Below are 24,416 nucleotides of genomic sequence, written 5' to 3'. Positions count from 1 at the left end.
AAAAAACCTAGTTCTAACACCCTTGCTAACTACACTCTCACTCAGTTTCCATGGATAATCCCTAGTTCTCCCACCAACACACCTGTTCTGAAAAATTTCCTCTGAATTAATCTTGTGAAAACCCCTCAGTAATTTGTATGTCTCAATCACATCACCCCTTTTCTGCCTATCAAACAGTTTCTGTAACTCACAAATCTTCAACCTGTTCTAGTAAGGTTCATTCCATAGACCTGCTACCATCTTGGTCACTCACCTCTAGACCCTCTTTACCTCCTCACCACCAAGAAAAACTGGTGCCTAGATCTGAATGCAGTAGTCAAGATGGGGGGGGGGGGGTCTTATCAAGGCTCAATAAGAGGAACAATAACCTGTCTGTCTATGCTTGTGAAAGTATTCTTCAGTAACCAAGTAATCTGATGAGCTGCTTTAGCGACTTTTGCTAAGTGCCCCTAAATTTTAACTCCTTATCCACTAACACTCCCAAAGTCTCTGGCTTCATCAATTTCCTGAAGTCCAGTTCCACTAATGTGGTATGCAGCTGGTAATCTTAGCACCCCATAATGCATAACCTTACATTTTGTCACATTACACTGACACTCATTCTCCTTTGCCCAGTCTGCCAATCTATCCAAATCATCCTGTAGAAGTCTGACATAATCTGTATTAACTACTGCTCTGACTTTGCATCATCAGCAAATAACTGAACAGTTCCTCTCAGATCCTTTCCTATATCGTTAATGAACAAATTAAACAAATTAAAACAGAACCCTGTGGCATGCCACTAGTCACAGGCTTCCTTTTGGACTCTACTCCGGAATAAATTACTTCATGATATCTCTCCATCAACCGCCTTATCTATCTCACTCTCATATCAATCTCATATCTCACTCTCATATCAATCTCACTCTCTCATCAATCTCATATGCTGCAGTTTACTGATTAGAATTCCATGTGGTATCCTGTCAATGGCCTTTGCAAAGTCCAGCAGTATCACTGTCAAACCCATTAGCTTTATCCAATTCAGCAGTCACTGTATTATAAAATGTGAGAAAGTTACTGAGACACAACCTACCCTTCACAAAACCATGTTGTACCCCATACAGTATTCCATTTCCATCTATCCATTCCAGTATTTTGCTCTTCACCAACTTCTCCAATACTTTGACAACGATCCTGATATGCTGATCGGTCAGTAATTTGTTACATTAGTCTTGGAGCCTCCTTTATGCAATAGAACTATTTCCCCCTCTTTCCACCATTACACTGACACTCATTCTCCTTTGCCCAGTCTGCCAATCTATCCAAATCATCCTGTAGAAGTCTGACATAATCTGTATTAACTACTGCTCTGCCCAACTTTGCATCATCAGCAAATAACTGAACAGTTCCTCTCAGATCCTTTCCTATATCGTTAATGAACAAATTAAACAAATTAAAACAGAACCCTGTGGCATGCCACTAGTCACAGGCTTCCTTTTGGACTCTACTCCGGAATAAATTACTTCATGATATCTCTCCATCAACCGCCTTATCTATCTCACTCTCATATCAATCTCATATCTCACTCTCATATCAATCTCACTCTCTCATCAATCTCATATGCTGCAGTTTACTGATTAGAATTCCATGTGGTATCCTGTCAATGGCCTTTGCAAAGTCCAGCAGTATCACTGTCAAACCCATTAGCTTTATCCAATTCAGCAGTCACTGTATTATAAAATGTGAGAAAGTTACTGAGACACAACCTACCCTTCACAAAACCATGTTGTACCCCATACAGTATTCCATTTCCATCTATCCATTCCAGTATTTTGCTCTTCACCAACTTCTCCAATACTTTGACAACGATCCTGATATGCTGATCGGTCAGTAATTTGTTACATTAGTCTTGGAGCCTCCTTTATGCAATAGAACTATTTCCCCCTCTTTCCACCATTACACTGACACTCATTCTCCTTTGCCCAGTCTGCCAATCTATCCAAATCATCCTGTAGAAGTCTGACATAATCTGTATTAACTACTGCTCTGCCCAACTTTGCATCATCAGCAAATAACTGAACAGTTCCTCTCAGATCCTTTCCTATATCGTTAATGAACAAATTAAACAAATTAAAACAGAACCCTGTGGCATGCCACTAGTCACAGGCTTCCTTTTGGACTCTACTCCGGAATAAATTACTTCATGATATCTCTCCATCAACCGCCTTATCTATCTCACTCTCATATCAATCTCATATCTCACTCTCATATCAATCTCACTCTCTCATCAATCTCATATGCTGCAGTTTACTGATTAGAATTCCATGTGGTATCCTGTCAATGGCCTTTGCAAAGTCCAGCAGTATCACTGTCAAACCCATTAGCTTTATCCAATTCAGCAGTCACTGTATTATAAAATGTGAGAAAGTTACTGAGACACAACCTACCCTTCACAAAACCATGTTGTACCCCATACAGTATTCCATTTCCATCTATCCATTCCAGTATTTTGCTCTTCACCAACTTCTCCAATACTTTGACAACGATCCTGATATGCTGATCGGTCAGTAATTTGTTACATTAGTCTTGGAGCCTCCTTTATGCAATAGAACTATTTCCCCCTCTTTCCACCCCCTCGGGACTAACCTGGAGCCAAGTATCAGTTCCCTTGACCATATTAAACAATATGGTCAAGGGAACTGATAATTCCTCACCAATTCATGTAAAACTCAAGCTGATATATCATCCAATCCCACAGCTGTATTCACATTAAAGTGATGTAATATGCTATGCACCCCTCCATTTCATTTGCCTCAGTTCTCGTATAAGCCTTTGGCTCTTTCATTCCTGCAATAGCACCACCTGGATGATATACTTTTGCAAAGTGTACACTTAATGATTCTACTGTTTCGACTGATTCCGTTACCTCCCTACCATCAGAATTCCTTAAAATCATTCTGCCATATACATTCTTTCTTTTACTTGCAGCATATCAAAAGAACTGTTTGGGATTCTCTGTACATTTCCTGCATTACTAACTTTCTTTCATAATCTGCTTTTGCCTTTCTTATCACACTAATTAGCCTTCTGGCCTATGCCTGCAGATCAATTCTTTATCCTTAAATTTGCTCCACAAATTTTTTTTTCTTTCCCAGCTGCAGCTTGATGATTATATTCATCAATTTAACTCCCACTTGATTTAATCTCCTGACCCATAACCTAGAGACATTTGAGGGAGGTATGGCAGTCTGCCATTACCTCCCTCAAACACTCCTTTACCACTTCGCGTGGACTATCAACATCCAGCCCTTGCAGTTTTAAATATAGCACCAATGCAAATAATCTCTTAAGCTTATCATACTTATCAGCCCTGTAATTCCACACACACAGCTTCTTAACTGAAAATTCCACACATTTGGTCACCTCCCAGGTCAAGACCATATGATCACCTCTCACCAATTTGTGGCAACATGGTCATATTTGTTATAGACAAATTCTCAGATGCCATTACTAGATTGAACACTCAAACCCCCTTGTATATTCCATTACATGCTGTGTCAGGTAATTATCTCTTAATAATTGCATAAAATCCATTTCCTTCTTCCTGTGTGTCTTCTCCTCCTTCCAATCTATGTTCCCACAGTAAATCCCCTATAATAATTACCTGTCCTCCACTCACTGAGTCTATTTGCCACATACTATCTCCATCTTTTCCATCCCCTGGTCTATAGCAGCATCCAACTGTATTTTGTTCTGCTATCGTCAATCTTCCACCAAATGTGTTATTTTCACTGGCCTGCCATTGAACTCCTACTCTGTTGCAGTTCATTGGCTATCATCAATAACACTCCTTCCCTCTTTATCCTCCCTGAACACACTATACCCTTCACATTCTATCCCACTAACTATAACATCAGTTAGCCATGTCTCACTAATGCCAATAACCTTTGACCAGGATGAGCCAATGAATGCCAAAAATTCCTCCTGCTTGTTCGGAATGCTCCTGGCATTAGTGTACATAAAGTGTAAGAGCCCCTTAGGCCCACTGCTATCCTGATGCTGTATACTAACTATCCCATTCTGGTTTGTTATTACAAGTGGTACTAACTTAGGCATATTATACACATTCTTACACTCAACTGCATACCCACCCAACAGCTTACCCCCTCCCAACCCAAAAGCTCTAGTTTCCCTGATTCTGCACATCTACTTTCACTTCATTCATCAACACTTTTTTCAGTCTCCGAACACAAATCCATTGAGATCAAACCATCCTTCGTGTATAAGTCCTTTCACCCATCAAACTCACTCTGCACACACCTCCTCCTGCATAACCTATGCATCGAGTCATTCACTATTTTAGCCCTCCTCCTCAGCTCTACTCTATCATGCCATGGCAACATACTATTTAACTCTCTCACTCTTTTCTTTTGCTACTTCCAGTAATTCTTTTCTAGGGTCTTCTCTCATGCCATACTTTTCTCCTTTTAAATCATTCATTCCAGCCACTAAGATCATTTCTTTCACCCTACCCTTTTGTATTCTAATAGCCTCACTATAATCATTCATTTTCATACCAGGAAAGCACAATTTTGTCAAACTCATTGGTCATTCCTTTTATGACTGAATCACCATACAACACTCACCCCTTGATTTTTTTTTCTCTCTTGGTCAAGTCCTCATTTTTCTTATCTCGCATTTCTTTCTTTCTGTTATCAGATGATCTGCTTGCTAGACATTTTTACATTTGCTTCAGCTTCGCCCTATGTACCACTCTGAGAATCAAGCTATCTCTCTCATTGTAGCCAATCTTCATTCTTTACACCAGTCATACTATTCTTTCGTTAAACAATTTTATGCTCTCTCTCTCTCTCTCTCTCTCCCCCCCCTACATTCTTGCTTTTGCTTCTACATTCTTGATTATGGAGAAATACACTGTGTTAAATATTTAGTATATGGTTTTAAAATTATGGAAAAATAAATTGTGTTAACATTAGGTGAGTTGTGGGTATGTAATTATATGTTTTTCTCTCTAATACTTTTTTGGCTTTTTTTTTAAAAAAATATTTTTTATCGAGTTATTGAGAATAAAAAAAAATACGAGGCAGATTTAACTCATTACTGATATAGTGAGTAATGGTTGTAACGAAGGACTTTTGTCTGTTCCTTGGTGCTCATTATAATCAAGTTCAGCTGTACATACAAAATCTGGCACCTTGGAAGGTATCGAATCAAGTAGGGGCTTCGAATAAAAAAAAAGACTTATGTGAAACATCATTATTATTCAGGACCTTCATGGAGTCATGAGGCTCACTGTGGGAGGCCCATTTTTAGAAAATGGTCTATCAATACTAATTCTTGAACTCATTCACTGTTCATGCTCTCATTACCTATCAAGCAATGCATTGCCTGGTCCATCAGTTCAGTATTTCTAAGTTCCAGGAAAGCCCTTTGTTCTACCATACAAAAGAACTACCCAGTCTCAATCCTGTAACTACCTCTCAACACTATTATATAGTGAAACCTGTGGAGTATTCAAAACTAATTCACATGTATACCACAGTAATTAAATTTTAATAATGTATAGATATTTCGTCTTAAGTATCTTATGACATCATCAGTACAGTTCATTACAAACAATACTAGGAATTACATTCAGTGTAATTCCTAGTAAGCATGGAATCCATGCTTACATTGGAAAATGCCTTAAAAATGAACTAATAAAATAATTACAAATTCTTCAAAAATTCACGGTTTCTATTTATTCAACATTATAGCTTTGATTGTGCAAAGTAAAAAAATAAACAAAATAAATTGCTAGATACCCTTACAGATCTCAGTATCTCAAAAATCAATTTTTCCCTCTAACTTGAAGCTGGATGATCCTCTAATGCAAAAATAAAGCTTTTGCTAGTTTCTGATACAAATAAACTGATGGAGGACAAAGCAGAAAATAGCTCAAGAATCAAGCAAAATATATACATAATTTTCAATGTTTCCAAACTCAAGCCACTGTTCAATCTATAGTACATGTAAATATTCCACAGACAAATTCAAAAGGATCTGTGTGCATGTACACACAATCTGCAAATTTCTTTCATATATATTTATAAATTATGAAGTGTTTAAATTTAAAAGGAATCTGAGGTAGTTATAATAGAATTTTTCTCACACACAATTTCCTGTTTACAGTAATTAAATTTACATTAATGTAGTTCAGTTTTTCATAAAGATTCATACTAAAGATAATTTCCTTCTTTAAATTTCACATCAAGAAACATTTAAAAAATGACTTCAATGATACACAGGAAATAGTCTGCACTCTTTATTCAGTGCATTCCTTTTCTCACTGTGACCATGTCAGGAACAAGCACATGGCAATACACTACTTTCTTATTTTGATAAATATCTAAGAGAGTAAGCAAGACTTCTAGCAATCTTTATCAAGGGCACTGATAAGGCACCAAGTACATTCTGTTTATTGTATTATGTAATAGTAATAAATGAGTCTTCAAAGTGCTGATTCACTTAGCTTTTATAAAAGCAACATGAAAACATTTAGAATTATTAACATGCTAATATTAACAAGGATGCAAATGAACTTATTAAAGCAAAATTTATTTTAAAACAATGTAACAAAGCCACAAGCACTTTTTCCCTACTAAATATCCATTACTCATTCTTCCAATATTTAGATTATAATTAAAAAGTCAAATGCATTTATAAACACTGATATTTTAATATCAATAGTAGCAGAAGAACTGCATTATGATGCTACTGATAACTAAATATTAACTTTTGCTTTCTAATACTTTTTTTAGTATCATATATGGTTTAGCTAATCTGAGAAATCTGGATATTTCAGACCTCTAAATAAGCAGAGAAGTGGCTATCTGACCCATGGTGGGGGATTTCTAAACTCCGCCTGTAGGGGAGAGCAGAGATCTATCCACTAAGAGATGGCTGTCTGATAGGTATCAACAAATTGTGTATGGGGGAGTAATATCCTAGAAGAGGAAAGTCAAGTTACTAGTAGTGTGCCTAAGGAGTCTGTTGTAGGGCCATTGCTGTTTGACCTGTATGTTAATGATATTGGAAAAGATTTGAATGGGGATATTCAGTTGTTCGCAGATGATGCAAACTATGATGTGTGTGAGATGTTGTGGCCTTACAAGAAAACTTCAACAGATTGAATCAATGGGCATGGGAGTGGGGATGCCAGTTCACTGTTGCAAAATGTAAGGTTTTAAAATTTGGAAAGCAAAGATGGGATGTAGAATTTACTCTTGGTAGAAATATTATTATTATTATTATTCAGGCCTCCAAGGAGTCAAAAGACTCATCGAGGGAGGTCCTTTCTAAGACATAAAGTCTGTCAAGACTCATCGAGGGGAGGTCCCCCCCTGAGAAACACAAAGTTTATCATACCACTCCTTAAACCCACTGACCGTTCTCGCTCCCACCACTCCATCAGGCAATGCATTCCACGGCTCAACCACCCTCCACACAAAGAAACCACTCCTTGCCCTCTTGCTCACATTTTCCTTTCGTAACTTCCAGGGATGGCCTCTTGTCATCACTCCTTCCCGCTGATCAACCAAGCGAAAGAACTCCCCAGTGTCAACCCTGTAACCACCTCTCAACAGTTTAAAAGTCTCAATCATATCATCTCTCCTTCTTCTATCCACCAAACTCTGCAGTCCACATTCTCTCAGCCGATCCTCATAACTATCCTTGTACAGTCCTGAAACCATCTTTGTCATCCGTCTTTGTATCCTTTCCACAGTTAATTTATCCCCTTCAAATCCTGGGGACCAAATCTGAGAACAATAGTCCAAGTGTGGTCTGATCAGAGACTTATACAACGGAATGATAACCCTCTTATCTCTGCAGGTCAGTGTCCTTCTCATAATAGCAGCAATCCTCTGTGTTACCTTCACCACCTTTGCAATATGTCCCCTAAACTTCAGGTTTCTATCAATCATCAACCTCAGATCTCTTGTCTCCCCTACTTCCTCCAGTATAACTCCTCCCATAGAGTATGCAGCATCACATCGATGTTTCCCAAACCTCAAGACCTTACATTTTGCTGCATTAAACTGACACCCCCATTCATTTGCCCATCTATCTAGCTTATTTAAATCCTCTTGCAGGGCTACCACATCTGCACTATTACTAATAATCCTTCCAAGCTTCGCATCATCCGCAAACAACTGAATATCCCCCTGCAATCCACTGGCTATGTCATTGATATAAAGGTTAAACAATATAGGTCCTAGTACTGAGCCCTGTGTGACCCCACTTGTAACCCTCTGCCTCCTGGAAACTGCTCCACCATACACAACTCTCTGATACCTATCAGACAGCCAATCCTGAATCCAGTTGACCAATCTGACATCCAGACCCATGTGCTGCAACTTAAATATCAGCTTATCATGTGGCACCCTGTCAAATGCCTTCGCCAAGTCTAAGAAAATTGCAGTATATGCCTTTCCCTCATCTAATGCTCTTGTAACTTTATTATAAAAGGCTAGCATATTGCTAAAACAAGAGCGTCCTTTCACAAATCCATGTTGATTCTCACATATAACATTACCCTCATCTGCCCAATTCTGTACACGGTCCATCACTACTTTCTCCAAGATCTTAACAACTACTGATGACACACAGACTGGCCTATAATTAGACACTTCCAGTCTGTTACCACCCTTATGCAATGGCACTATCTTACCTTCCTTCCATTCCCTGGGCACCTTTGCCAAAGCCAGACTTTCATTGAAAAGCCACGTTAAAGGTATTGTCAATTCCCTAGCACATTCTCTCAAAACTCGTGGTGAAATACCATCCAGTCCCACAGCTTTACTGACATCCAGAGTACTCAGTATCTGAAACACACTCTCCTCCTGTACCTCCAGACCTCGTACCAGTCCTATCCCTCTAGCATTAAAACTGACTCCTCTAGGATGAAATACTCCAATAAAGTGTTCATTGAACAATTCCACTATGTTCTTTGCATCAGTCACTCTATTCCCATTTTTATCCCACAATATCATTCTTCCACAGTCATTTCTCCTCCTACTGGCCACATAGCTAAAAAATTCCCTAGGATTTTCTTTGGATCTTAGGGCCAATCTCCTCTCATATTCCAGTTTCGCTTTCCTTACCACACGAGTCACTCTTCTGGCCTGTGTCTTATATTCCTCATGCATCTCTTCACCTGTCTCCTTATATCTCTTCCATAGCCTCTTTTTCGCATGCAATTCCTGTTTAATATTGTTTGTCATCCACTTTACTCCAAATTGCACCCTCTTCTTCACTCGTGGTATACAACTTACCATTGCTGATAACAAATATTCTTTCACAATTTCCCACGCACTGGTGATATCCCGGCCTTCCAATTCCTCCCTCCATGAAACTTCCCGAAGTTGACGTCTAAGACTATTATAATCACCTGCCTTATAATTCCACATAAGTTCCCGTCTCTTTGATACTCCTGCATGTCTATTCATTTTCCAAGTCAAAACCATATGGTCACTCTCTCCAACTGGTGGGAGAGAGTTCAACTCAGTTATTATCAACTCTTCTGATGCTATAACCAAATCCAAAATTTTTGAACCTCTTGATCCCTCTGTTACATGTTGCCTAAGACATTTGTCCCTCAAGAATTCTAGAAATTCCATTCCCCTATTGTTACATGCATCTTCCTCTCTCCAATTTATACTACTGAAGTTAAAATCTCCCATAACAATCATTCTTCTTGCACTTGCCAAACTTAGCTGTCTAAACATCTCCTGGTCCCCATCCTCTGTGCTCCTGGGTCTGTAGCAACACCCCACTAAATATCCTGTCTTGCCTACCTCTACCTCACACCATACGCTCTCAAAATCATTTGTCTCACTTCCTTCCAAATTCTCCACTCTTAGAGGACATAGGTCATCGCTTATCATAAGTAGCACCCCACCACCACGCTTTCCCCTCCTATCCTGGCGAAAAATGCTATACCCAGCGACTTCTATTCCTGTTTTTATATCCCCTTCTGTCAACCACGTCTCAGTGATCGCAATAATTTTTGGCCAGGCTGATGCTATCTGCGCCACCAATTCCTCTCCCTTATTCCGGATACTCCTGGCATTAGTATACAGCATATAAATGCCATTGTTTCTATACCCAGCATTATCCCTTCTAGACTCCACTGGGCTCAGTGTTACCTGACATTGTCTCCCTTCTCCCAAGTATCCATTCCCACAAGAGGCCACCCCTGCTATCATCCTCCCTGGGACACACTGACTCGTTCAGAACAGCAATCTCTCCAGATGCCTACGTCCTTCCTCATTCAAATGTAAATGGTCTCTCGCAAATAACTCCTCTCTTTCCTCAAATGCACTCCAAGCATCCACATATACCAGTCCTCTCTTGTCACACATTCTCGCTATTATGCCATTCAATATCACTGCTCTTCTGCTCAGCTCATCATTATCATACCTAGGCAACACGCACACTATTTTTCCTCTCTCTGTCTTCTTCCGTACAGTCTCAAGCAAAAATCTCATATCTCTCGCTGCCCGACTTACATTACCACTCAAGTCATTCGTTCCTACCATCACAATCATCTCATCCACCCTTTCACTTCTCTTAATTGCCATAGCCACCCTTTCTATTGTTCCTCCTGGCAAACACTCCTCACGCATCCTATCTTGAACACCACGGATCATTGAGTCACCATACATTATACCTCTTACCATTCCATCGCTCCTATTGTTTCCATTCTCTCCTCTTCTTTCATTCCCATACCTCTCTCTTCTACTGTTTCCATTTTCTCCACTTCTAGCACTTCCATATCCCTCTCTCATTCTGTCTCTCCTACTACTGTTTCCATCCGCTCGTCTTCTAGCATTCCCATACCTCTCTCTCTCATTCCATCTCTCCTACCGTTTCCATTCTCTCCTCTTCTAGCACTTCCATATCTCTCTCTCATTCCGTCTCTCCTACTGTTTCCATCCTCTCGTCTGCTAGCATTCCCATACCTCTCTCATTCCCTCTCTTCTACTGTTTCCAATCTCTCCTCTTCTAGCACCCCCATACCTCTCACTCATACTCCTTAAATTCTCTCTCTCTCTCTCTCCTACTCTGATTCGCCTTGCATTCATCTCTTCCATTCTCCTAATCTTATCTTTCATACTTCTGCTCTCATTCACTAGACATTCCACCTCCTCTTTCAACTCATCTATCTCCCTCTGCAGGTCAGTCACTCTTAATCTAAATTCACTCTCCCAAACAAAACCATCTCCTAAACTTCCACAGTCACTCACACCTTCCACACTATCAACCATTATTTTCTCATTCTCTCCTATCATACTACTTGTCTTCCTACATTCATTCTCTGTTCCTGGAGCAACAAAGTCGGATATCGATATATCTAATGTACTTATTTCCTCCAACTGCCTGCATTTTGCGCACATACGCTCTCCACTCTCTTTAACAAGCCACATATGTAATTCCCTAGAAGCATACATGCCGCAAGTACTGCATGCCACAAAGTCCCTTATGATATTGCTAATAATTGAGTTCTTAAATGGTGGAGGACTTGGCGTTACGCCACTTGCGACTGCTGCTGGATCCACCATCATTCCTTACTGCCGAGTAGTGTAATCCTTAATAATTATTCAATTAATAAATAAGAGGGGAAAAAAGTACAAACATCAGAACATTTAAGTACTAATATAATTAAATAAAATGAAATATAACTAAATACAGTAACTTAGCTTCGTTTTGTCTTCCACCGTTACGCGTTCGATTCTGACGGTACCAACATATATTATATCGCGACAGCAACTAACTTCCGAAAAACAACCACTGAAGTACACTCGTATTCAGAGAAACAATTCAGCACTCAAAAACGTAGAAAAACGGGGAAAAAAAGGGACTATTCACCGATTAAAAATCACTTTCTTCTGCACAGCTCAAATTCACCGCCACGTGCTACCAAATATGTTGTTGGAGGTTGAGGAAATGAGATTTTTGGGTGAATAAGGATATGAAATTTAGAAGACATACCCCCAAAATTGTGAGGATGTAATTCTGGAAATGATGTTGAGGATACCGACTTGTAGACATAAGTGGATTCTGGTCGGATTGTATAAGGCTCTGATTAGGCCACATATGGACTACTGTGCACAGAATTAGTCACCTGGTTTTCAAAAAGATGAAAATGTTGGAGAAAGTCCAGAAGCAATTGACCAAAATAGTTTCTGATCTCTGAAATGTCGAATATAAAGAAAGGCGGAGATGATGCAATTTGCAGAGTCTAGTGCAAGTTAGTAAGGGGTTGTTATAGGATTAATGTTGAAAAGGTTTTTCATAAAATGGTGAGAGTTTGGGGGAAGTTATGGAGAGTTGTGAATGATTGGAATGCATTGCCTGAGAGTGTGGTGTCTGCAGAGAATTTGAATGTACTTAAGGCACAGTATGATGAGCTCTGTGTATGAAAAAAGGGACCTTGGGATAATAATAATAAGCCAGACAGTTAGTAGGTTTCCTTAATTTTGTTACTGCTTAATAACACTATACGACATAGTTTGCATCACTGGTTTATTATTTTTAAGTGATCCTTAAGGTAATAACAGAAATAATGGTATTACTAGATGATATCCACTGTGATTTATAAGTGCAGCTGTTCTATTTCGCCCACATTCTTTGAAGCAGGTATTATGGAAAGAAAGATCTAGGCTCAAAGAGGAAAAACAGTCTTTTCTATAGAGCCGAGTTAGCTATTCTTGGATGAATGTAGGTCTTTTACTTCTGCACATCATTCAAGTGGTATGAGGACATATGTGAAAGTTACACATGTACGCTAAACTCCAGCATTGTGGTTCAAAGACAATTCCAAACAATGTGATTTAAATCTATATGCTGTCATCTGATATCCATCAGTCTATTAGTATGCTACCCATCCCAATTCTTATTCATTTCTAACTTCAATCAGTCCAAAAACGTTTGTAGTACCCCATTAAGTATGTTTGCAAAATCTGGATTAAAATATTCAACTACACTCAGCAGCATCCAAAGCTCTTGTTACTCCTTTATAAAATGTTAACGTTATTAATACCATCCCTTAAGAAGTCCGTGTATAGGTTATAATTGGCTTTGCATTTTCCTTGTATATCTTTACAGTTTCTTTAAGAACTGCAAACTTCATATTTTTAATGGCTGGTTTAAAAGTCATGGAAGCAAAGAAGAAGAAGAAGGCATGTCCTTTATGAAAACTGCACTCACTTTTTTGGCCAGTGGTGTTACAGGAAGAGGGGAAGAAAAAAAAAAAAAAAAACCTTACCAACTCAATATGAGTTATCAGCGATCCGAAATAAAAAAGGTTGTACTATGGCTGGATAGAAAGTGCAAAGAAAGAAATAAAACTTTATTGTCCTTACATCTCACTACTTCATTGGACTTTTTGTAAAGGGAATATATACAAACAGATTGTTATAAAAAATAAAAAAGACTGAGAAAGAATGAATACTGATGATGCAAGTTTATTTTTCACTTGGTTAGACTATAAAATTTAGTTTAATCCTTTATCCAAGTGTGAGCAAGCAAAGTTTGCACCTGAAAATATCTTCAGGACTGAATATGGTGTTGTACTACCTTACTGGGGTAAGGTAATAGAACACCGGGCAACTCGTAGCAAAGGTGGACCAAGCTAACATCACTCCTATCCTAGTATCTCCCATAATGCAAAACACATCTCCTTGCAGATATGTATAATGTTATGCATTAAGGGATTGGCCACTACCCAGACTAGTTTCGACCTTTATTAAGGTCTCTTCAGTGGGAGCCAGGCCCAGAGGTGGAGATACCAGGCAGAAGCAATAGCGAGGTCATCTTTACCTATAGGAGTTGCCAAAAGGTGTGCCACCTTTTTTTTTATTAAATTACTCTGGATTTAGAGAAAGATGTTGAAAGTTTATTTTTCACTTGGTTGGACTATAATAAATTTAGTTTAATCCTTTATCCAAGTGTGAGCAAACAAAGTTTGCGCCTGTCACGTAATAGTAATAATTTCTTGACATCTTCATAATTTATACACAGAATTAGCTCTGAATTAGAAACACCCACCTTAGAACTCATAGGTCCACCTCTCTGTTCAATCACAGTTCACAGACCCCTAGGAACAGAAGGTGTCAAACATCCTCTCTGAGTAACTCGACGAATGTCCACAGTAGCAACTCCATGAGTTCATGCTCATTCCGTGGAGGAGGATCAGCAGTTCTCACACCCAATTCTAGCACATCCCACACATGTTCAATAGGGTTATAGTCAGGGGGAGTTTGGGAGCCGAGGCAATGTGATGAATTCAATGTCATGTTCCTCCAATGTACGAGCCCAATGAAAAGGTGTGTTATCCTGTAGAAAATGGCACTGTAGTCGGGGTAGACCTCTTGCAGATATGGATGGAGATGGTTGGCTAACAGGTCCCTGTGATATTTACCATTCAATGTTTGTGAGATAATAACCAATGGACCTAGGGCATACTAGGAAAAAGCTCCCCAGACCATAATACCTCCACTGGCCTGTTGAACTCCAACTATACAACTAGGGGATAGGGCTTCATGCTGTTTACGCCAAATGCATATCCAGCTATCAATATGGTGCAGCAAGAAATAGGGCTCATCACTCCAGACAACCTTCTTCCATCTGTCGAGGGTCCATTGCCAATGTTCCTTGGCCCATATGAGGCATTGTTTGCGATGCCTGGCTGTCATCATAGATACCCTTGTTGGTCTCTGGCTGTGGAACCCCAAGCGAAGCAAGGTACAGCACATGGTGCATGTGGAAATGGATCAAACTGTCCTGCTGTCGTACTTGGGGTGAGCTGTATGACTGTTGCAAGTCACTGTCATGATACCCGATGCTTACCTCTAGGATTAACCAGGCATGGCTGACCAATGTGAGCAGTTCTGCTGGATGTCTGTTCATGGCTAATCCAGTCCTGATACACCCTTGATATAGTAGCACAGGAGCAACCACTAAGTACAGCAGTTTCGAAATACTGACACCTACCCTCCAGGTCCCAACTATCTACCTGCGGTCAAATTGCCTTACATCAACTTTCACCCATTACTGGCAAATGTTTAGTGATTAAGTACAAGGATAGGTATGCCCATTTATAGTAGCCACACATGATGTTGAGATCATGTGATACTTTGTTATCGTGTTGAATATGTAAATCGGTGGCGGCGGGGGTCCTAATGCATAGTTAACTCAGTGTATATGTTTATGCTGGTTTAGGAAACAAGAATGTACAGAGAATTAGTAATTAGAAGTGACCATTACTTAGTTCTAAGTAGAATGAAAACAGTATGTAATAAAGTTTTAAACAGGATTGCAGTTGAGCAGCTTTTACAGGTAAACTGTAGACCGAAATATACAAATATTATTGAAGAGGAAAAAAATAATGAAACAGTTCAAAAACAAGAACCCAACCTTGGAGTTGGAGTCTTGGTGGCAAACTCAGAAAAAAACATTGAAGCTAGGCAGGCATGTAGTGAGGATGTCTGCAAGGATAGAAAAATAAGAACACCATGGCATACACAAGAACTAAAGAAGCAGTCCTGGTCCTGGAAAAGAGGAAAGCATAACGAATGTTCCTAGCAAATAAGTCAGTAGATGCCCTAAAAACATACAGTAAAAAATGTAAGAGACCTGAGCAATGTATAAAAAAAAAATCAGCTAACTCCTTTTTTTGTTTCTGTACAGGGAGTAGGCGAGGCCGTTTTAGCCCTAACTTTTAGGAGACTGAGTGGGCAGTTCAATCTCCACTGGTAATCAATCAGAGATAGCTGATCCAAGGCTATCACTAATTAATCGGTACACAGTGAAGAAGGCAGCTAACATGTGCCGCCATCTTATGGTCTCTAACCCTAACACAATATATCACTAATTAATCGGTACACAGTGAAGAAGGCAGCTAACATGTGCCGCCATCTTATGGTCTCTAACCCTAACACAATATTTTTAATGTCTGAAAATAGTGTGGGTTCGATGGCCGATTTTCTCGAGTTTACAGGATGAAAAACCTGGCTTTCTGGGAGAAAAAACCTGCTTGCCTAAACAAAAGCAATGGGCAGACTTCCATAAGAATACAGAAAATAAATATCAGGAAAGTGGCAAAATGTCCTGGAGGCCGATGAAAAAGCTAAGAAATGGAAGAGTACTGTAAAAGGAATCAAAGACAATACAGCTGATATGAAAACTGATAATAAAGATATCCTACAGCTTGGAGTTATTACTTTGAAAGACTGTTAAATGAAACAATCAGTGACAGAACAGCAGTGGAAATATTTTAAGAAAAATGCACACAGGTGTAAATATAAATGCTTGAGGTACAGAAAGCCATCAAAAACTTGACATGTGGAAAGGCAACTGGAGTAGATTATATTCAGACAGAAATACTCAAATATTAAGGTATAAAAGATTAGTAGCATAATTAAGTGGGCCTGATTAGAAGGTCAAATTCCCAATGATTAAAGTGGAGCTCTCACAGTTCCCATCTATAAAAAAGGGAATAAAGATGAATATGAGAATTAGAGGAATTTTTTAAGTGTTCCAGGTAAGATTTATGCAAGCATACTTGAAAAGAAGCCGAGAAAAACTCGGAAAGAGAAACTTGAAATACAAGAAACTGAGTTCAGGCCAAACAAAGGATGTCAAGATCAGACATTAACATTAAGACAAATAGTTGAGAAATCATGGGAATAGGACAGGGATCTGTACTTGAGTTTTGTACATCTGTAAAAGGCATATGACAAAGTGTCCAGAGAAAAGCTTTAAAAAACATTAAATGAGATAAATGGAACATTATACAGAGCAATACATAGTCTATATTTAGGTTCTAGGTCAGCAGTTAGAATTGAAAGAAACACAAGAAGATAGTTGGATGTAAAATCAGGGGTAAGAAGGATAATACACATTATTGCTACTCTTATTCATTATCATCATCATTCATGGAGTCAAAAGACACATTGTGTGAGACCATCCTAGACAACACAGGCTATTATACCATTCCTTGAACTCATTCAAGGATTGGTATGATAGCCTACTGTTGAGAGCCATTCACGCTCTCACCACACACACACAATGCATTCTGATGTTCGACCACCCTACATGCAAAAAAATTACTCCTCGCCCTCTTGCTCAAGACCTCCTTTGTAACTACCAGGGATGGTTCCTTGTCCTACCATATGAAAGAACTCAGTGTCAACCTTAACTGCCTCTCAAAAGTTACAACGTCTCAATCACATTGCCTCTCCTCCTATCTTCCAAACTTTGCACCATTCTCTCACTCTATCCGCATAACACTGTATAGGACTAATATCATTTTTGTGATCTGCATTTATATTTTCCAAAGTTAATTAATTTCCTTAAAATCCTGGGGATCAAATCTGATGCGATCCCAGGTGTGATCTATCAGGGCTTTATACAATGAAATCACAACTCTTCTATTTCTGCAGGTCAACATCCTCCTCGAACTTGTAGCAATCCACTAGGCTACCTTCACCACTTTTGGAATATGTCCTCTGAACTTGAAGTTTCTATCACTCATCTTTCCACAATCCCTTGCCTCCCCCACTTCCTCCAGTAGTTCATCCAACGGAGTATGTAGTCTCCCATGGATGTATCCCAAACTTCCACACTTTACAGTTGGTTAAATTAAACTGGCATCCTTGTTTATCTGCCCAACTGTACAGCTTATTCAAATCCTCAATCCTTAAGTTCTGAAGATAACTTCAGGAGGATTCTCTAACTGAATTCAATAAAAAATTTGGTAGGATCATAGAAAACTTCACCTACATTCTCAATTGAGAAGCTATAAAACAAGTAACATAATTCAGCTATTTAAGCACAGTTTTTAGTGAAGATGGCAAATCAAATTTGGAAATAAACAGAATAATCACAGCTGGTATAGTGGAGAGTCAATAATTTTAATGGAATAAGAGAGAAATTACCCAAAATGCTAAACTAGCAGTACTGGTACAAATGTTCTAACCAATGTTAAAGTTATGGATCTGAGACTGGGTTAGAAACAAAGCACATGGCCAAAAATTAGAGAAGAGATATGAGTTCTTTGAAAAATTAGGGTCCTAAATAGATGGTATCAACAGAAGTATTATATTAAAAATGAAGATATTAGGAAGGAGCTTGATATTGTTTGCATTTAAAAAAATGTGAGCAGGGCTAATCTAAGATGGTATAATTACTTAAACAGAATGGGCAAAGGTTATAATATAGAAAAATCATCAAAATAGTGTTCGATGCCACGATGACAAGAAAAAGATTCAGAGGAAGCCCAAGGTCTAGGTGGATTGATTTTCAGAAGTCCCATAGAGGAATGAAATGTTAGATAAAACAATATTGTAGTACTAAAGAGTAATAGACTAACTTGGAGGAAATTGTTAAGAGGTTAACAAGAATGTCAACTTAATCACATGGAATTCTTATAGTAGACCGAGCATCCCTTGAGTGTAAATATCAAGAAAAGAGAAGAAATCACCAGTGCCAATTCTGATTAATGGCTACAGAAATATCAGTAGGAAATTCATGCATCAAAAGCAGAATATCCGTAAAAACAGTGGATCAATTGGTAAAACAGTAGAGGCAGGGATTACAGAAGTACTATCTTCTTCACAGAAGTGTCTTTACTACTTCAAATATGAAAATGTATTCTTAGGTCAGATTTGTACAAATTCATAACACATGAAGCAAATGAGAATAACATGCTTCTCAGATATTTCATGTTTCAGGGTAAGAATGGAGAGTTTTTCATTATAAGAAAGATAGCATGATTTGGTCACTGCACTCTGCAAATTTATCCGATTCAGATCCACCCTGCAGAATCATTTGAAGACTGGCATTTAAGGAAGTAGATATTTCAGAAGTTAAATCTGTGCCAATGCAAGAATTTCTTACAGAAATAAGAAATGTGTTGTACCATCCAAGAAGCAAGCTAACAATAAATTGAAGGCGACTATGTATTAAAAATAAATAAATAAATAAAAACGTTATAACTGCATATCATTTCACATAGTAACCTGAAATTGTTACTCTTTTCTAAATCGTCAAATCAAATTTAATTAGAGAGAATTAAAAAGAAAAATATTATATCTGAATTAAAAACTCATTTCTGACAATTTTTAATGGGTTATAAATAAAATGTGCACTTTCTCCCTCTCATATGTGTATAAAATGAGAGGGCAATGCTGCTTGTCATGAGGCAGTGCTTGATTTATAAAATTAAAACATATGAAATACATGCATATAATACGATTCATGATTTGAAAATTAGAACCATAAAATATCTAGAATCATGTAACTAGGTTTTCAAGGAAAAAAACCTGAAATGTTAGCAAATACATATGGTACCATTCTATCCAGAAACTCCATCCTACTGGCCTGGAAAACAGTTCCGCAAAGCATTGGTAATTATTATTATGTAACACTTCCAGGATCCAAAGACTCATCGAGGGAGAGTGTGCCAACAGCATCGAAGGATTGGGACCCCTTCCAACTACTAACCGCGCTCAAACTAGCTTAACTTTTTGCGAGCCATTAGTAGTAGAGTCTCGACCAACCTTTGTAATGAATTTAAAAAAATATCAAGATTTCTTTCTCATCTCTGCTATGTAGTAATAGAAACTCATCCATTCATACAATCATAATATTTAAATCGGCTGTTAAATTACTATGCAATATGCAACTCATAATTTGAATCGAAATTATCACCAATTGCAATTTTCATTTGCTTTTTCCACTGGAAGTTTCCCCAAATCCCCAAAATAATTCACTGTTAGTTAAGACTGTGTACCTTACTCCACTTATAAATCTGTAAATGCACCTACTTGATATGTAGTTACATTTCAGTAAGATAGGTATCCCCAGTTTTTCAGAAAATCTCGATGCGTAATATCTACTTAATTATATTCTCTTAATTCGACGTGCACTTTCCATCTCTACTCTAACATGTGATTCTAGAACTCGCTGACTAGTCCGATATCCAATAAAATTAGTTATACAGCAACGCGGGAAATTAACTTATATAGCGTGCGCACATTAGTTTTACTTACCGGAAAGTACAGAGGCCGATATCGTGATCTGTCGATTATAAATCTGCTTAGAAATAATACCTCGATTTTTAAACAGCGACAGCCTCTGAACATGTAAACCACGCACAAATGAACGCAGAGCGCAAGCCATTTCTTAATAGGCAAGAAGATACTAACCAGCTGAAGTATATCGCGAGATCACTACCACGTGTCTAAAACAGATTAGGCGATTGCATAACACAGAGTACAATATATTTTTTTTGTTTTGTTTTTATAGAATATAAAAATAAGATTCAATACGGAATTTTAAAAAAAATGTTTAAATGGTTCAAGTAATAATAAAAATACATTATGTAACTTGCGAAATGTAATCTTTATTGCACACATGTTAAGACAGCTGATTAGAACAGACGAATATGGCAAAATAACGTCGTCTGGTACTTTCAGAGGAATTCAGGAATTTCGTAATTTTTCTGGATGAGTTGCATTTATATCAGATAAAGCTCCTCAAAGCAGTGGAATTTTGGGACTGTTACCGAGAAGAAAAAAAAAAAAAAAAAACCGTACTTCAGTAATAAAACAAATTGCGTGTGGAGTATAAATCTTTCGCTAGGTAGCGAAAGGTTTTCTGTGAGACAGGATTTGAAGGATTTAATGATAGCAATGTATGCAAAAAGCGAGGGTGGAGAGTTCATGAGTGTGCTACCAAGATTTGATAGCGATGAATTAAACAGAAGAGCAATTATAGTAAATGGAATGATCTCAAGATTGTTTAAAAGCTTTTGCAAAGAAATGAAACTGAATATTCATTTTATGAATATCTGGGATGAGTTTGATAAAAGGAAGGAGTATTTTAAGAGAAATCGTTTACACTTAAATGGATTGGGCGCTTGGCATTTAGAACATTTATTGATAAAGGATAGAGTAAATGGTCAAAAACAGGGAAATGGGATTTGCTAGGGAGGCAGGTAATAGAGTCAGCTGTAAATAGTACTAAGGTCATTAATCGCTGAGAATTGGGATTGATTGTTCGCAGAGAATTAACAGTATACAGAGTGGACTAATTCACACACAGGGAGATTAAGAGAGGAAGGGAGTATTGCAGTTTATGTATACTAATGCTAGAAATATTCCGAATAAATGCGAAGAATTTTTGTCATTACTTAGTACAACTTGGCCAAAAATTATAGCAATTAGTGAGACTTGGTTAACTAAGAATGATATAGTTATAGGGATTGAATGTAAGGGGTACAGTATTTTCAGGCAGGACAGAGATGACACAGTGTGGGGGGTACTAATGACAGACGAAGCGTTAAAGCCAAAAAAATGTAGACTTGCCTCAAGGTGACAGGTATATAGAAGGCAGTTCATTCGAGGCTGTTTGGTGTGAGATAGAAATCAACAAGACGAAATATGTAATCGGTTGTTGCTATAATCCGAGGGGTATAAGGGAGAATGTAGATAGAACGTATTGGCAAATTAACATGATGAGTGAAGGTAGAGTAATTATTATGGGAGATTTTAACTTTTGGGACATAGATTGGGAGAAGGAATAATCACAAGAAACAAAGGAAATTGCGTTTATACAGTTGTTAAGAGATAACTACGTGAGACAGCATGTAATGGAAAGTACAAGAGATTCTAGAGTGTTATATCTGGTCAAAACATCGGAAAACTTATCAGTAAGTAATTCAGTTACACTGTCTCCACTTGGGGAAAGCGATCATGTGGTCTTGAACTGGGAGATTGCAAGATGTGCTGAATATTCTTTTAAGAAGGAATATATGTGGAAATACAAGGCTGGTGATTATGAAACACTAAAAAGACACCTTTCAGCATTGCTATGGCATGAGAATTTGAAGGGGAGAGATGTTGATGGTGGGAGATTTTCAAGGATTATTTAAAGAAAGCTGTATCAGACTATATTCCCAGAGTCAGAAGGAGAAATCAACTAGGAGTAAGATGGATGAATAATATTATTAAGCAGGAGTTGCAGATAAAGAAAAGGTTGTGGAGGAAGTATAAAGAAAGATGAGCGTTCCCACGAGCAGTACAAGGTACAGGCAAAGAGAGTAAGTAACCTGTATGGTTAGGAAAGCCAAAGCTAATTATGAGAGGAAGCTAGCGGATGAATTCAAAAGAAACCCTAAGGAGTTCTTGCGCTGTGTGGGAATTAGGAGGAAGAATAATCATGGAAAGATTACTTTAAAAAGTGTTGATGGTAAGGAAATTACAGAAGCAAATGAAATAGTTGAGTTGCTAGTGATCATTTTGCAAAAGTGTACCATAAAAAATGGTTGTGATAGCGCAGTGTCAAATGTGTCATCGACTGATGAGAGTCTAGAGATAGACGTGCTTAATACACTACAGAACCTTAATGCTAACACTGCCATTGGGTTAGATGGCATATCGGCCCATGTGTTACAAGAATGTGCAAGAGAATTAGCACCTCATTTAACCAGGCTGTTTAATTTAAACTTCAGTTCTGGTAAAGTACCAATAGATTGGAAAATAATTCCACTTCATAAGGGAGGCTCCAAAACTGAGGTTGCAAATTATAGACCAATCAATATATCTGGAGTGGTGGTAAAGGTTTTGGAGAAATTGGTAAAAATTAGAATTCAGGACTTGGTGGACAGCAACGTGATACTTTACAAGGGGCAACATGATTTTGTGAAGGGTAGGTCTTGCCTCAGTAACTTGCTCACTTTCAATAATAAAGTAACAGTGGAATTGGATAAAGGAAATCCTTACACAGTGATACTGCTGGACTTTGCAAAGGCATTTGACAAGATTCCATAAGGAACACTGTTGCATAAATTAGAGCAAATGGGTATGGATCCGAAGCTTGTGATTTGGATTAGAGGATGGCTGGTGGATAGATATTAAAGAGTGGTTTATGGAAAAGCTAAGTCCAGGAGAAGACAAATGACTAGTGGTGCACATCAGGGCTCAATGATTCGTTCTCTATTGTTTAATTTGTACATCAATGATATTGGGAATACTTTGAAAAGAAATATCCACTTGATTGCTGAAGATGCAAAATTAGGAAGAGTGATAGTCAATTCAGATGATGTAGACATCTTGCAGGATTACTTAAATAGGTTGACAGTATGGACTAAGGTAAATGGCTGTCAGTTTAACGTAGCCATGTGATCTCATCCCAAAATGATGCACTTTGGGATGAGATCACATGCTGTTTACTATATTAATGGAACTGAACTGCAAGAAGTCGACGAGGCAAGCAATTTGGGAGTTATTGTGGACAGAGAACTTATGTTTAAAGGGTACATTGAAAAGATTGTCAAAACATCACATCAAATTATATGGTCGTTGAAGAACATACTAACAAATAGGGATAAGGAAGTTATTGTTCCACATTATAAGGCATTAATAAGACCACATTTGTTGCACATATCGGATCACTTGGATTTCTTGGTGATGAAGGAATGGTGGAGAGGATTCAGAGACGAGTTACAAAGATTGTTGTAGTTCTGTGGGATGTTCCTTACCAGGATAGATTGAAGATCTGTGGGCACCAAAAACTAGCTGATAGACGTAGGAGAGGAGATATGATAGAGGCATATAATTGTTTAAGGTATTTTACAGGATTAATACTGATGATATTTTTATGATCAGTGCAGGAAGGAAGAGAACGAGGGGCCATACCTGGGGATTATGTAAGAGCGTGGTTAACAAGGGTGTTAGGACTAGATTTTTTACTTGGAGGGTTGTGAAGGGGTAGAATGCATTGCCATAGGTGGTTGTGAATGCTTCGTCTGTGAATGAATTAAAGAAGTATGATAGGTATTGTGTAAATAATGGTTAGTATGTCAATGTGGGGTCTCACGCGATCAGTCTTCTGACTCCATAGAGATACCATAATAATAATAAGAAGATGAAGAAGAAGAAGAAATCGTGATGCGTTCTCAACTAATTACTTAACAATTACAGTGAGTACCATACGGGCAGTAAGGAACCATTTTGTTAAAGCAATATGAAGCTGTTGATTATAATGTATTTTTGTCTCTAAATTGCGTATGAGACTGGATACTTACTATTTGATGGAAAACACTTGATAAAGGTTCCTCAGGTCATAACCCGGGTCTTTCCTACCAGAGGGCTCATCCACACAAACTAGAATACGAAGGCTCTAGTCCTTGAATTTAAGGAGTGTCTTCTAATAATAATATTGAAAAAAATGTTTATCTAAGGTTAAAATTTTTTTATATGGGAGGAGATTTTCAGATAACTTCCAAGAAATTTAGAGAACCAACCAGAGATTCTTATTCAATATCCAGTGTTCAATTTCTTATGGTTACAAGATCTCCAAATAGGTAC

At 38.1% G+C, this 24,416-nt stretch overlaps 1 protein-coding gene across 1 annotated transcript in view; it reads right to left on the bottom strand.

Annotated features, from left to right (window-relative positions):
* ppl (glycine cleavage system H protein, mitochondrial) overlaps positions 1 to 20,263 on the bottom strand; it is a 50,007-nt gene extending 29,744 nt beyond the window's left edge. Inside the window, exon 1 of the mRNA XM_090408481.1 lies at positions 20,097 to 20,263. Coding sequence (XP_090264607.1) covers positions 20,097 to 20,226 — 130 coding nt within the window. The 5' untranslated portion in view covers positions 20,227 to 20,263. The remainder of the gene's footprint in view (positions 1 to 20,096) is intronic.
* Positions 20,264 to 24,416: the final 4,153 nt, after the last annotated feature.

This window comes from Typopeltis vanoorti, chromosome 18, assembly GCF_054136105.1.
Source record: "Typopeltis vanoorti isolate ZY-2024b chromosome 18, IOZ_Tvanoo_1.0, whole genome shotgun sequence".
NCBI lineage: Eukaryota > Metazoa > Arthropoda > Arachnida > Uropygi > Thelyphonidae > Typopeltis > Typopeltis vanoorti.
The sequence above is the reverse complement of the archived record's forward strand: the minus strand, read 5'-3'. Positions and strand labels throughout refer to the sequence as shown.